Raw genomic sequence first — 15860 nt, forward strand, 5'->3', positions numbered from 1 at the left:
GTTACTGTATGTGTTACTACATGAATGTGTCAGTGAGTTACTGTATGTGTTACTACATGAATGTGTCTGTATGTGTTACTACATGAATGTGTGTCAATGTGTGTTACTGTATGTGTTACTACATGAATGTGTCAGTGTGTTAATGTATGTGTTATTACATGAATGTGTCAGTGTGTTAATGTACGTGTTATTACATGAATGTGTCAGTGAGTTACTGTATGTGTTACTACATGAAGGTGTCAATGTGTTACTGTATGTTTTACTACATGAATGTGTCTGTGTTACTGTATGTGTTACTACATGAATGTGGCAGTTTGTGTTGTGTGTACCTGGCTGCGCTCCTCCTCCAGCTGTGACGTATCATCACACAGCAGCTGCTCCAGAGTCTGGATCACCTCCTTGGTCACCGTTAGCTCTTTCAGACTCACCACCAACATTTGCAGCTCCGTGTCCTTGAAGTCCAGCTGCTCCTGGCTCTCTGTGTCCACACATGTAAGCCAGCACATGTCAACATCTCAACAAGAACATGAATCTTTAAAAATCTTCATCAGAAAACTCAGCATATGTAAACTGGTCAGAAGGACATGTCATGAGAGTGTTGGGTATTTCTTCAGATGTTTGTTGTTTATTGTGTCATTTTTAAAAAATTGTATCAGGATTTTTGTCTCATTTGACAGTTTTGTGTGGTGTGCTGCTCTCAGCAGCTGTCCTGTTTGCTTTGATTTCGGCATGTTTGACAAGCGTACCTTTGGTTTCCAGTTTGTGCACCATAGAAATGTGGTTGAGGGCAATGATGGCAAGCATAGTCTCAGCTCTGGACAGTGTCAGACACTTTTTGAGGACGGCGGTGACATCGCAGGTCACCAGCTGCTCAGCTAGGCTCTTGTGGTTGGAGATGAGCATGATGATGACGAGCAGCCCATTCCTCACTGATGGCATACAGCTGCAGAAATGATGGGTGGTCAGTGTGAGATGGCTGGATACAGGAAAATGAAACTGTGGTACGAACTTACCCTTTGGTCTTCAGCATGAGGTCAATGGCATCAGGAATGGCAGCCAGCAATCCTTTGGAGCCTTCTGGGGTTGCTGAGCCAATGCTGGCAAATATCTCCAGCATCATTTGTGTCCCAGACTCAGAGAGCGGGGTGCAGCTGCCTAAGCTGCGCAGGTCGTGTTTACTGGCACCAGTGATGACCTTCAGGGTCTGGGAGGAAAAGGAGCGTCATCATCATGTCACTAAACATCAAAGCATCACATATCAATTCTCACCGCCAGCGCCAGCTGCTGTATGTGCACCATGGAGGAAAACTCCTGCATGCAGGACAGGATGGCTTTAATCCCACCCTCTGTGGCGAAAGACACCCTCCACTCGTACTTCAGCATAAGAATATGAATGAGTCTCAGCGTGCTGGCCACCACATCTGTGCAGGATGAGCCAAGAAGCTCAACCAGCATCTTCAGCACTTTGTCTCTGTTGGTGACAAAAACAGAGTCAGTGTGTTTCTGTGAGGATGTCCCACAGCCAACTACAAGCCACTACAACCACAAGCCCCTACAAGGTGAGAAGCTCCACAGAGAAACACTAAAAGGAAAATGTCTTTACCAAAAAAATTGTCAGAGAAAGAACTGCAGATATTCTTCTGATCAGAGATGATCAATCATGAGTGTGTCAGGTTTAACGTCTGAACTTACCATACGGCCTGATGGACACTGTATTTCATGGTTTCTTACCGTATGGTCAGAACAGAGTCGCTCCTCATGGAGTTCTTGTCCTGAGAGCTTCTCCTATCCAGCAGCCGGGTTATGAAGAGGACAGCAGCTAGCTGCTGAGCCGAGTCCAAGCTTGAACCCCCTTTTTTCAGAATGTCCACCACTTCATCCAACATCTCCAGGAAGGTCTTCTTCCCATGTACCCGTGGGTTGTTAAACACTGCAGAAAAACAGGACATAGGTTACATCCTGGATGCCACAAACATGGCAAGTAGAAAACACACAAACATCTAGATGAGCTGGAGTGGCTTTATTAAGAAAATGAACTGGTTCATATTCCAGATGACTAAACCAGCCACTAGGGAGCACAAGCCAGTGTAGTCTTGTTCTGGTTCCAAGCCCAGATAAATGGTGAGGGTTGTGTCAGGAAGAGTATTCAACGTAAAACACTTCTGCCAAAACTAATATGCAAGTTCATCTAAGGCAGGGGTGTCAAACTCCAGGCCTCGAGGGCCGGAGTCCTGCAATTTTTAGATGCGTCTCTGATGCCACACAGCTGAATCATATGACTGTATTAGCTTCTCATTGCAGTCAAGTTCTCCATAGTCCTGCTAATGACCTCCTTATTTGATTCAGCTGTGTGGTATCAGAGACTAGAGGATGACATTTTTTTGGGAGTACCGCGGGTCACGTGATTCCGGCCGGATTCCGGCAGGACCGGAGTCAACCTCATTATAACTCACGTGACCGGGACGTGACCGGACTGGTGCTGTGCTGCTTTAAACGTCTTAGCTGCAGCTGCGGCAAGTCGGACTTCGTTTACCGTTAGTAAATAAACTCAAACAGCACATTTTTCTCTACCTTGTCCCCTTTAATTTAAAAATTATGCTCTGCTTTGTTATGTGGGTTTTTAGGTTAAAATCTTCATTATCTGTTGCCGTTTGTAATGTAAAAAAACAACCGAACTCTACCTGTTTAAAGTGCACACATTCTCCGGTAAAAATATTCCTATTTTTATATTGTGTTGTCCTGCTGGATACTGAAATGGAGGAAAACATGAATAACCATCACTTTGTGTAAATAGTTACTGTCGGCTGTAACCATGTCAGTACAACAACAAACTTGTTAGAGTGAAGGCATTCTCCGGTAAAAAATCCCAGTTTTTATATGAAAGACTGGTTACATATATATTATAATAATTGTTTTAGTTTTAGATTTAAGATATGATGTGTACAATTATGTTGTTGTGTTAAATTTTAGAGTTGATTTTTCTCAGTTCAGTTCTTCACACCAGGGGCGATTCTAGAAGCCCTTTTTAGGGGCCCTAGCCCCCTAGTGTTGACAATGGCTCTTGGCTTGAACAACACAGTGTGTATTAGCATTAGAATTATTGTAGGGGGGACATATTGGTGTGAGGTCTGTGGGTCCTCCACCATAACTTTTTGAATAAAGTAGCTGCTATTTCCTGCATTCTGGTGTATTTTAACAGGTTTTAAAACATCTACGTTTACCTACATAAGTAAATCCTTTTTCTTAGGTAATCCTTTGGTAAAAATATAACATGATGCAAAAATATTTGATACAGTAAAGAACCTAAAATTATTGTTTTATTTCATATAGGCCTCGCCCTTTAAGGCTGTTGCTAGTGGGTTTTATCCCATCGCGCGCAGCGCAGCACTGAAAACTTTAGTCCACGCCCACCTGCTGTGTGGGCCTCACCCTCGGTCCGTATAAATTACGATGAGACCGGGTAATCGGCTCAAATTTTTCTTCAGCAAGCAACCAGCACTGTTTTTTACAAGAACAACGATGTCCAGCACCATACGCCTGTGCCCGTCCTGCAAAACCGGCTACATGCTGAGTTTCAACCGGCACGACATCTGTGAAGGATGTCTGGGTCCCCGCCACACCAACCTCGCCTCCTCCTGCCATCTCTGTGACCTCTTCCCTCCTAAGGAGAGGCAGAGGGGAGCAGCCTTGTTCAAGGCTAACATCGAGGAGTGCCTCTCCATGATGGGGGACTGTTCGTTGGACAACGCCATCGCCCTTTTTGACGCAGAGTCGCGACGTCAGCAGCAGCAGCCCCGCTGCTCATTCCCTCCTGGAGAGCGTAGTGTTGGAAGAGGGGGGGCCGAGCAGATGCTCACCCTGCCGGGCCTTTCCGCATCGGCGAACACACCGCTCCCAGCCGTTGGTGCTCTCCTCTCGAAGCTGCCCGGCATAATCCAGGAGGCGGCTGATACGAAGGGACTTTCCCTCCCTCTCCTCGCTCCGCCCATATCAGATGATCTAGCGGGAAGGTTTGGCTCCACCCCGGCTCACTGCCCTGACCCCATCTGGCCTCGTTTCCCAGCAGTGACGTCCTACTGGAACAAGGCTGCAGCCGGACCTGGTAAGCTGAAGGCGCCCATCTCCACATTCGCTCCCATCACCAGAGTGGAAGGATTTACTGAGCGGAACTTTCCCTCGGTACCCCCCCCTGGAGCCAAGCCTGGCGGAAGCACTTGGAGCAAAAGTGCCCAGGCTGGACCAACGTCTTGTCCCTCCAGAGAGACACAACCAGATGGTGACGTCGCTCTCCAATCCAGCCCACCAGTGTGCTTTCCAGGCGGCCGCAGCAAACAACAAGGTCGCCATGCTGACCTAAAGCATCTCCAAAAGGCTGGAGGACACAGACCTGCCTGAGGAGATGAGGAGCTCGCTCTGCAAAGCGTCTGACGTCATCCTCAACCTGTGCGCCTCTTCTGCGGTCTGCCCGTCTCGCATCGCCGCCTGGATGACAATGATCTAGAGGAAGAAGCTGCGCAAACCAAATCGCTGACGTCACACCTGTTAAACCTGGGTTTCGCCATAAACTGGGAGAAGAGTTCGACTCTCCCGGCTCAGATGATCGTTTATCTGGGAGTGGAGCTAAACTCAGTCACTATAAGATCTCGCTTATCACAGCCGAGAGCCAAAGCTCTAAAGGACGAGCTCTGTCGCGTAAAACCCAGCAGAGTAGTAACGGCCGTCTCTATCATGAAACTTTTGGGAACGATGTTGTCAGCTCACGCTGTGGTTCCACTGGGCTTACTCCACATGAGACATCTTCAGAGATGGTTCGCTCGCCTGCGCATAGATCCGGTATGTCAGAAGAGGCGGATGATCTATGAGCCCCCCTCCGTGGGAACCGACCTGAATCACTGGGAAAACCCTCTCACTCTGTCAGAGGGAGTTCTTATCTGCAGACCTATGTCACACGTCTCAGTTTTCACAGGCGCGTCCCTGTCAGGCTGGGGAGGAACGTGCCTGTCTCAAGCGGTGGGGGAACTGTGGCCACCTCACACATCAGCTCATATAAACATTTTGGAATGTCTCACAGTTTGGAATGTGATTTAGCATTTTGCTCCACTGTTGCGGAATCAACATGTTCTGATCCACACAGACAACAAAGTGACTGCAGCTTACATAAACCGGCAGGGGGACGTGCGCTCAGCCCAACTGTTACACATTGCGAGACAGCTGTTGTGTTGGGCACACAAAAAACAGCTCTCCATCAGAGCAGTGTACATCCCCGGCATCCTGAACAGAGGGGCGGACATAATGTCCAGGGGCGGTCCGCGCCACGAGGACTGGAGTCTCCATCCCGAGTTGATTTCTTGGATTTGGAGCAGATTTGGCCGAACAGCAGTGGATCTGTTCACCACACAGGAGAACGCCCAGTGTCAATTATGGTTCTCACTGAGCCCACCGGACAACCCACCGTTAGGAGTGGACACTTTTGCCCAAAGCCCGAGGCCAAAAATGTTCCTTTACACGTTTCCTCCAGTCCCTCTAATACCATAGTTTCTGAACCGAGTCCGGGAGGAAGAACTGTCAGCCATTCTTGTAGCCCCTGAGCGCGTAAGTGTCCCGTGGTTCCCAAACCTGCAACGTCTGTTATCGGATCGACCGTGGAAACTGCCGTGGAGGAACGATGCTCTCCTCCAGGCGGGAGGAGCAATCAGGAGTCACCCAAAAATAGGCCAGCACCTTTGGGTCTGGCCGCTGAGCGGATCCACTTAGAGAAGATTGGCCTCTCTCAGGAAGTGGTGCGCACAATCTAAGACTCACAAGCCGCTTCCACCACAGCGCTGTACACATCAAAGTGGACAGCTTTTCAGCGCTGGTGCATGGAGAAAGGTGTAGAGGTCATCTCATGTCCACTAGGTGGCATGCTGTCCTTTCTGCAGCAGCTGATGGACAGAAATCTAGCGTTCAGCACAATTAAAACTTATGCTGCAGCTATTTCCTCCTGTCATGAAGGCTTCGGTGACAGAACAGTTTTTAATCATCCGCTGATGAAGCGTTTTCTAAAAAGTGTACGAAGACACAGACCGGTGTCATGCCCACTAGCTCCACAGCGGAACCTAACAATGGTTCTGCAAACTCTGATCAAAGCTCCTTTTGAGTCTTTAGATCAGGTGTCACTCACAATTCCTGTCACTTAAAACAGCCCTGCTGTTGGCTTTGACATCAGCGAAGAGAGTGAGCGATTTAGCTGCACTCTCTGCTGCCCCATCATGCCTCAGGATTCAGGCTGATGGCAGCTCAGCTGCGCTGAGACCAAACCCAGCTTTCATGCCCAAAAACATCACAAGTTCATTCAAATCGAGAATGATAACATTGGAGGGGTTTTATCCTCCCCCTCACAAATCAAAAGAAGCATCTTTTCATCTCCTCTGTCCTGTGCGAGCGCTGGCATGTTACATAACACACACGGCTCCTCTGCGGCAGACTCAGCGTCTTTTTGTGCATTATAGAGACGTCTTTGCAGGTTGCCCATTATCCACCCAGCGTCTTTCACACTGGCTGTGTGAGGCTATTTCTGAGGCTTACAGAGCATTAGGATTGGAGCCTCCAGAGACTGTCAGAGCTCATTCCACCAGAAGAATTGCATCTTCGACAGCTTTGCATAGTGGTATGACAGTGGAGGACATTTGTATGGTGGTCGCTTGGACATCGCCTTGTTCATTTATCCGTTTCTATCTGCATGATGTTTCGGCCTTTTCCATGGCCCATTCTGTTCTTAGTGTTTTAACAGAATGAATATTACTGTTTTCATGGAATTTTGCTTTAAACTCACATCTGACTACATGCAATTACAGTGTGAGATATGTAGTGAGTCACGTGGTACGTGTCACTTGTTGTATGACAAATATATGTGGTATATATTTATGCATACTTTTCACGAGTTCCTCATCTTTCTGACTGTGTAATGTCGTGTATTGAATTCAACAGAAATGTAACGAGAGACGTTATTTACCTTTGACCCATCAAAATGAATGGAGTCATTTATTTTCAGAATCAAAGTTTAACATCAAACATTTACATTAATTTGGCAAAATATGAAAATAATAACAGACAAGTTTCACAGAAAATGAGCATCGATCACGCGGCGGTGAACGAGGACTTTGCTTCAGATATTTCTAAAATATCTGTACTGGTTTTGTGAGAGAGAGAAGAGTTTAAGATGAAATGGAGATTATCTTACAGAGAACTATGTGAGAGAATTAATATCTGTTGACCAGAACGTGCACGCTTCATCAGATCTCAGCTCGCCTCCGGTACACTTTAGTCGAAGAAGAGACCGTTACCTTGTTGATGATAGATCAGCTCGATAGAGAATCCTCCAGACCTTTCAGCGTCTCCGTTGAGAGCTGCTGAAATCCTTAGATAGTCGTGCGTGGGTCGTTCAAACAGAAATTATAATTCCAAAACGTCTCTGGATCATCCTGAATTCTCGAATTCTCTTCCATTCACTTCACCATTCTCCATGAATTCTCCATGAATTCTAACCAATTCTCCTCAGAACTCCTTGAGAACTCCTTGAGAACTACTTTAGAACTACTTGAGAACTAACTTGAACTGGAAAGTTGCCACATTTTAAATGGGTCGACTTCCGGTTCAATTTAGAGCTTTCTGATTCGTGGATGTACCAGAAAGAGGTGTGGTTTTTGACGTAAGGTATTATCAAAAGTCGAGGTCAGGGAATGAGATTTGTTTAACAACTGACAGAGAGATTATTGCAGAAAAGCAGACTTTTTGGAGCCTCACTCTGTTGTATCTTTCCAAATAGTAAAACATGACATCCCTTTTTCAGTAAACATTTAGTTGACCGAAGCTTCAACTTTCACATACTTACGACTTGGCTCATTTCAGACAGAAAATCAAGAAATGCATATTAAGGTGATTTCTTCTTTGAATGAGGAATAAAAATCATTACTTACTGTTTATGTAAAATAAAAATGAGTAGTTCTTTTTCAACCTGTAAGCATTGAATGGAACGAACACAATTTGATTATCAAACATTTGTAAAACAGTAATGATTATAGAGGATTGTCTTTTCTGCTTGATTAATTCAAGAAAGAAAGTCATCAGATGGCTCAGACTTATTCAGATCAATGAAAATAACAGTCTCTGTCCATCTGGTAGATTTGAGGTCATCAGGGTCAGATAAGGGTCAGACCAGGTTCACTACAGATATTTATTATCAGCCACAAGTTTGTGACTGCTGTTTTTCCTATTGTTACTAATCAGTTCATGACTACTGTTACCAATCAGTTCATTTGATGATTAATCAGTTCATTTGTTATTAATCAGTTCATATTGAAGAGCTGTTGATCTGCTCTGCTCACTGTTACACGGTTACAATTGTAACCACTGTTCTTTCCCACTCTCAGCAGCAAGACTGCTTTCAGCCTTCCCCTTTTTTCCCCTGTCGAAAACTTTTCTCTCCGGGGCGCTTCTGTGCATGGAACGCATAATTACGCAGTGCGTAATTACGCACACAGAAGGCTGAGTGATGGAATGTTTTTTGGTGCAAGCGGGCGCTTTATATTGTGTCTGAATGGACCCAGTGAGGCATAGACTACATCCTGCTTCGCCTTTAACCCACTAGCGACAGCCTTAAAGTGCGAAGCCTATACGAAATAGAATGTTGGTTACGTACTGTAACACCAGATTCTATGAGTATAGCCATAGTCCTTTAAGCTCTGGGCCTCAATTGAATCGAAAAATTGATTTTGAATCGAATCACGACACCAAAAATAGGAATTGAATCGAATCACCAGACAACGAGATTTGCATCCTTAATGTTAAATAAACAATCCATGCAGCATGGACTGTTTATTTAAAATATTACAGCATTTAAATTTAAATTGTAGAGAAGTGCAGCAAGACATCAAATGGTTAACCCTGCAAGAAGCTCTGTAGCATGGAGCAAAAATGTACTTCTTGATCAATTACACTTAAACAACTGAACATAGAAGTTCTAAAGTGATTAAAAATAGATTAACACTTTTATATTTTGTGATTATGACGATTTTACGATGTGACATACTTTGAATTTTAAGTTGGAAAACAAAAGTCGATCAGTTCATCTGGACAGCAAAGAGTTAACCTTCACAAAGCTGCAGCAGGAGAAATGTGGGCGTGGCAGAGAGCTGCAGAGAGCGGAGATCATGACAGGCTGCAGGAGGGAGCTTCTCCTGCACCTAATGATTCAGCAGGAGCTAAATAATTTAAAATAATTTATTTTAAAACAAACAATCCATGCCGTGCGGCTCATTCATCAATCAGCCACTTGTGTGTCATGTCCACTTTCACTTTGAAAAATCACAAAAGAGCGAGTCTACGAAAGTCAAATCGCGAAGTAACGAGTTAATGTATACGTTTCTCTAGATCTTGTTTATTTTATCTGATTTTATTCGTTTTAATTCTTTTTTTTTTATTTGTTTGTTTGGGCGGCTGTGGCTGAGTGGTTAGAGCAGTCGTCCTCCAGTGCAAGAGTTGGGGGTTCGAATCCACCAGCAGTCACATGTCAAAGTGTCCCTGGGCAAGACACTGAACCCCTCATAGCCTCTGATGTGTGTCCCATCAGTGTATGAATGTGATCTAAAAGCACTGATTAGTCTCTTTAGAATGATTTGTTCAATTAGCATTGTAGTGATCTAGTAGAGTGCTATATGAATGGGTAAATGAGGACACAGATTGTAGTGTAAAGCGCTTTGAGTGTCTTGAAATAAGATAGAAAGGCGCTGTATAAGTACAGTCCATTTACAAGTAGGTGTTAGGGTGTCTGGGTGTTTCTTGTTAATTATTGATTTAATATGTTAAAATACTAATAAAAAGTAAAAAAAAAAAAAAATATGAAAAAGCAATTTGTGTCACTGAAAACAGCTTGAGGTTCTGATTTTAAAACAACAGTTTGGTGGGTGTGATGTCAGATGTGTATACTTACTTCCGGTAAGATGGCGCCCGTGTACATGGCTTGCAATCCACCCCTGCTGATGGTGTTCGGATTATTTGCGTTTTGTTCGTTTTTCATCTGGGACATAAACTCGCTGCTTGTGTATGACCGACAACAGCTTCTGGATCTTTGTTTTTCTGGCACCGATGTCGCTTATTTGGAACATTATGAGCGTACTGCTGGACCCCGACCCCCTTCCCCGCTGCTGGCGGACGTGCCCGTTTACCTCAGCTGCGCTCCTCACCTGCCTGCCCAGAGATATCGCTCCAGACGCCGGGGAAAATATGCTGGGCGGCTGGTAAAGCTTAAAGCCCTGCGCGCTGCATCTTCCTCTCCAACTGGTGGTCATGGTTTCCATCGCCAGCTTCCCACATGCCCGGACAAGGTAAACAACGGGAGTTGTTGGCTGGTGCGGCGCATGGGCCGACCTGGAGGGGCCGTTATTGAAAATCTGCGGCCACTGGAACGCACTCCCTCCACCGCTGCTGGATCCACTTTGGACAGTATCCGGATGTGTTTGGTCAATGCAAGATCTGTTACCAACAAAACTTTTATCCTCAGGGATTACTTTCAAGAGCACGATTTGGACTTTCTCTGCATCACAGAAACTTGGATTTCTCCGGGTGAGTCCAGCGCCTTGACGGAATTATTGCCACCGAACTGTCTGTATTTTAACTCATCGCGGCCATCAGGCCGGCGCGGTGGTGGATTATTAACTATATTCAATCAACTTTTGACTGTAAACAACTAACTGCCCATCCCAGTTTCCCGCCCCAGCTTTGAGCTGAGCGTCTTTGAACTCAGCCATTCGCCTTCGACTTTATGTGCACTCGTCTACCGCCCACCTCTATCTAAGGATTTCATAAATGAGTTTTCTGATTTCTTGGCTGAAATCACACCAAAATATGAGCATGTTTTCATTATTGGGGACTTTAATTTGCATGTGTGCTGTCAGGAGAAGCCCTTGGTTAAGGACTTTTTAGATTTATTGGACTCATTTAATCTAACGCAGCATGTAAACGGTCCCACCCAAGAGCACGGACATACACTGGACCTCGTTTTAACTCGTGATGTGACTGTTAGTAATCTTGAAATTGGTGATAATGTTTTTTCAGACCACATGCCAGTCTGGTTTGAGTTCACCCTCCCCCATCTAATTCCTAAGCCGTGCGTTCCTGCACGTAGTAGCCTGGCCATTAACCATTTCACTGCACGTTTCACAGATGCTTATAACTCTGAAATGATAATTCAGCCCCCGGTGTTTCTCACCACCACTGAGGAGCTGACATCCCAGTTCAACTCTGTCTGCTTAAAGACTCTGAATCATGTCGTTCCTGTTAAAACTAAAAAAAATCAAAACTCAGTGCAGAACCTTGGCTGAATGAAATCACCAAGGCCGTTAGGCAGCAATGTAGGAGGGCGGAGCGAAAGTGGAGGAAAGACAGGCTGCAGGTCTCTTTTCAAATACTTAAAAGAGAGTTGGCACCGTTATCAGAAAACAGTAAAAGCTGCTAAATCCAAATACTTCTCTGATATCATTACCTCAAACTCTCACAACCCACGTGCCCTCTTTTCTACCCTAAACTCTGTTCTCCACCTCACTGAACCATCACCTCTGGAAGCCTCGACTGAGCTGTGCGACAACTTCCTACATTTCTTTCTGGAAAAAATTGTGACCACCCGGGCTCTCATTTCCCCTCAAACTCATGACCCATCCATCCCACCTCAATCTGTAACTATATTTGACCATTTTGAACCCATCACTCTATCTTCTCTAGAGCAGGTCATGTGCAGCTTCAAACCTTCTGGTTCCCCCTTTGATGTGGTCCCCCCTCGACTACTAAAGGAGGTTTTTCCTACTCTAGGTCTGTCCATTCTTGCTATTGTAAATAGCAGTTTATCCACTGGAGTGGTGCCAAAAACCTTTAAACATGCTGCTGTCCAACCTCTCCTGAAACAAACAAACCTTGACTCCTCAGTCGTATCAAACTTCCGGCCTGTCTCCAGACACCCATTTGTTTCTAAAGTACTGGAGAAAATAGTCGAGTCCCAGTTGAAGTGCTTCCTGGAGGATCATGCCATCTTAGAGCTATTCCAATCTGGCATTAAACCTCTCCATAACACTGAAACTGCCCTACCGAAGTTTTTTAATGACATTTTCTTATCCACAGATACTGGCGATTCTGTGCTGCTTGTCCTATTGGACCTTACAGCCGCCTTTGACACCACTGACCATGAGATCCTCATTGCTAGGTTGGAGCAGTGGGTGGGCAACACAGGGTCAGCCCTCAATTGGTTCAGATCCTACCTCGCTGACAGATCCTTTTGTGTCTCCATCAAGGATTTTAGTTCTGCAGTGGCAGAGCTTAAATGGGGGGTTCCGCAGGGGTCCATCCTGGGTCCCCTCCTATTCTCTTTATACCTGCTGCCACTTGGTGCTATTTTCCAGAAACACAACATGCCCTTTCACTTCTATGCCGATGACTGTCAAATCTACTTCCCCCTAAGACTCAATGGTACATGCTCTATTCAACCTCTGCTCGACTGCATGGCTGACATCAGGGACTGGATGGCTTTAAATTTCTTAAGTTGTAATGAAAATAAGTCTGAAGTCATGCTGTTCCCTCACAACGACACGATCACAAACCACTGCATCGACCTTTCTGCTCTAACCCTGTCAGAAAAACAAAGAGTCACTAATCTGGGACTGATAATGGACCCTTCCCTGAAGCTTAACAATCATGTAAACATGATTGTAAAATCATGCTTCTTCCAACTGAGGCGGCTGTCTAAACTGAAGCCCATATTATCCAAAAATAACCTGGAGACAGTAATACACGCATTCATTACATCTAGGCTTGATTACTGCAATTCGCTCCTGTTTGGTATCAGTCAGACCTCCATAGCACGACTACAACTGGTCCAGAATGCAGCAGCCCGATTTTTAACCAGTACAGGCAAAAGAGAGCACATTACTCCAGTTTTGGCCTCACTGCACTGGCTACCGGTTCACCTTCGAATCTAGTTCAAAATACTCCTGTATGTTTACAAATTGCTTAACAGTTCCCCCCCCCACCCCATCTCTCTGATCTGCTACAACCGTATGCCCCACCATGTTCCCTGAGGTCAGCGGACCAGTTGCTCCTCACAGTTCCAGGAACTCGTCTTAAGCTCAGAGGTGACAGGGCCTTCTCTGCAGCAGGCCCAAGACTTTGGAATGAGTTGCCTCTGCTTGTCAGACAGGCCCCTTCCCTCTTGGTTTTCAAGTCCCGTTTAAAAACCCACTACTATTCGGTAGCTTTCAACAACAGATGATCTGTGTTTTGAACCTGTATGCTCCACACTGGTTAGTCGTGTAGGGACACATCAAGGTTTTTCTATCATTAACTTTTATTCTTTTGATACTTTGAATTTAAGAATGACTCTCCATTTCCAAAGCTGGACCATATGTGAATCACATGTTATCATATAAGATGAATAACAAAAACCTGTTATTGTAATTAAGTGCACACCTGGTATTAGGATTTCAGCAAAGCTGAAAGGCCCTTTTGTATGAGAACTTTTCCATCTGTCCTGTGAAATATAACATCAAAAACGTACGCTTATCTCTTCCGAAAATGGAGAATTCATCCTCCAGTCTTAGAGTGTGAGAAAGACCCCATTGTTTTCAAGGACTCTTCTATCCATCTCACGGTAGAAATCATTTCTTTAACAAGTTAAATTTCTGCGTTCTCCTGAACACAATTTAATGTTTTGCTGTAAAAATGGCTAAGTTCACTTACTTTCTAAGCTCAATACTCGGTAATCAGAATCCGAATAAACTTTATTGGCATTGCACCGAGATACAACGCGAATAATCGAGTAATCATGCATAAAGGAAGTTGATATAAAACTGGTGTTCAGAAGTTAAAACTGTGCATAAGTTCTAATGAAAATGTTTATGGATGAGTAAAAAGCTGCTTAGAAGTTTGATTATTCTGTTATATTGAGAATTTGCCAAAGCAGAGTAAATTAGCCATTTAATATTTTTATTAAGGTTATTAAAGTTCAACAGTGACTTGAAAGAAGGTCCACCCTTCTGTCGTGATTGGCTCGACCATCACCTTGTAACACCCTCTAAGTCAAAGAAATTTATTTCTGACATTTTGGCTGAGAGCAGTCTGGAAGAAGCTTTTGAAGAAGTAAGGTCAAACAATTGGATATTTATTGCCAGAAGATCTTTGCCACCAGAAGGAGAAAACGTAGCCCTCTGGTAGCTCATCAACTGACCCCCCTCGGGAGCCAACTTTCGACTCTAGATTTCAGCTGATTTCCAGTGGCGAGGGAAATCCCACCTTCGACACTATAATTCATCTCAAGAGTTCTGGTGACCCTCCGGGCGGTTGAATTGCAGACCACCTTCCAATCGGTAGGAAAAAGCTGCTCAGATTTTCACTACTGGTGTCTCATGTCCCAGATAAGAAGTTGTATAGTAAAAAAATTTCATCATTATTAATTAGAATTAAGTTCTCCTAAATTGACAAATCACATCTAGCCAAAACACTTAATTTAGCTAACTTTATAGATGATAATTTACTCTGCTTTGTAACCTCATAATTCACCATATTAAAGTTAAAAAGATAACTCCATAACCTCTTGTTGTGATCAAAGTAAAGCCATCATTTCATTCTACAGCTGTATTCACAGTTTGATCACTTATATTCACCAAAATTGATAATAAATCTCACAAAAATTGTACTTTGACTCAAAGCGTTATTATATATGACTCTTTTTTTTTAATACGAACAGAATTCACTAGAGCATTAAACTTGAGTCTGATTGAATAAATTAATACTTTCTGGCTTCAGAACCGGAAGCCAGTGGTGCCCCTTCAAAATAAAATTACTCATAAAAATTAAACGATCTGAGGGCAGTTAATCCTACAGTCGTCATTTATTATCTGCATCGTTTTTATGTCTATATTCTGATTTACCTCATTTTGTATATTGCTTTGTGTGTTGCCCGTTTTCCTGTCTGTACAGCACTTTGGTTGGCCTTGTCATGGTTTTAAGTGCTCTTTAAATAAAATGGTATGGTATGGTATATTTTTAACTCCAGGCCCCAGACTGAAGGTCTGAATCAGAAAACAGATCTGACCTTTCATTTTGTCTTCCAGATCGTCAGGGTATTTGCTGTCATCCTCTGAGGGAAGCTCGCTTTCCGTCTCTGTGCAGCTCAAGTCCACAGGAAGCTCCTTCTTAGCCTTCTTGGAGACAGACCCCATTGCTGATGAAGAAGAGGTGGAGGCAGAAGATGAAGAGGAGAAGCTCTGAGATCCTCCTCCACCTCCTCCAAGACTGGATGAACCCAGAGAGCTTTCAGCTGAAAATCAAACTACAGTAAGGCTGGACGTCCTGAGGACACAGAACTGCTCTAACATGACCTGTAAATGTCCTCACCCAGCAGCTCTTCATCCTCCAGACTTCCTCCTCCTCTCTTCAGGTAGTATTTTGAAAAGGCATGACAGCACAGCAGATCGCTAAGACATGATGACGAGAGCTTCTGCTTCAGATAGTGCAGCAGCTTCTTGGCCACATTTCCGGGGACAGACAGACAGATAAGGGACAAGCCGTCCAGCTCCATCTCCTGGACAGAAAGGACAGACTGAGTGAGCTGGACATGCTGGGGTTTGTTACAATCTTCAGAATGAGAGAGCATGTACAATAACAGAACTGTCCATAAATGCTTTCACAGTAACAACCGTCTACAACATTTAGCAAACTGTCTGTGACAGTTTTCAGCATCTATTGATGGAACAGCCTAGAACAATCGGACAACTGTCATCAACAGTCAAACTGTCTGTAACCATTAAGACAGCTGTCTGTAACCATTAAGACAAATG

At 44.4% G+C, this 15860-nt stretch overlaps 1 protein-coding gene across 1 annotated transcript in view; it reads right to left on the bottom strand.

Annotated features, from left to right (window-relative positions):
- Positions 1 to 15860, bottom strand: part of LOC119413682 (cullin-9) — a 91733-nt gene that overhangs the window by 55269 nt on the left and 20604 nt on the right. Inside the window, exons 7-13 of the mRNA XM_037680739.1 lie at positions 15418 to 15604; positions 15116 to 15340; positions 1732 to 1930; positions 1270 to 1471; positions 1014 to 1204; positions 747 to 943; positions 330 to 478 (exon numbers count right to left, since the gene is read on the bottom strand). Coding sequence (XP_037536667.1) covers positions 330 to 478; positions 747 to 943; positions 1014 to 1204; positions 1270 to 1471; positions 1732 to 1930; positions 15116 to 15340; positions 15418 to 15604 — 1350 coding nt within the window. The remainder of the gene's footprint in view (positions 1 to 329; positions 479 to 746; positions 944 to 1013; positions 1205 to 1269; positions 1472 to 1731; positions 1931 to 15115; positions 15341 to 15417; positions 15605 to 15860) is intronic.

Source organism: Nematolebias whitei, chromosome 1 (genome assembly GCF_014905685.2).
Source record: "Nematolebias whitei isolate Nwh7 chromosome 1, NemWhi1, whole genome shotgun sequence".
Taxonomy (NCBI): domain Eukaryota; kingdom Metazoa; phylum Chordata; class Actinopteri; order Cyprinodontiformes; family Rivulidae; genus Nematolebias; species Nematolebias whitei.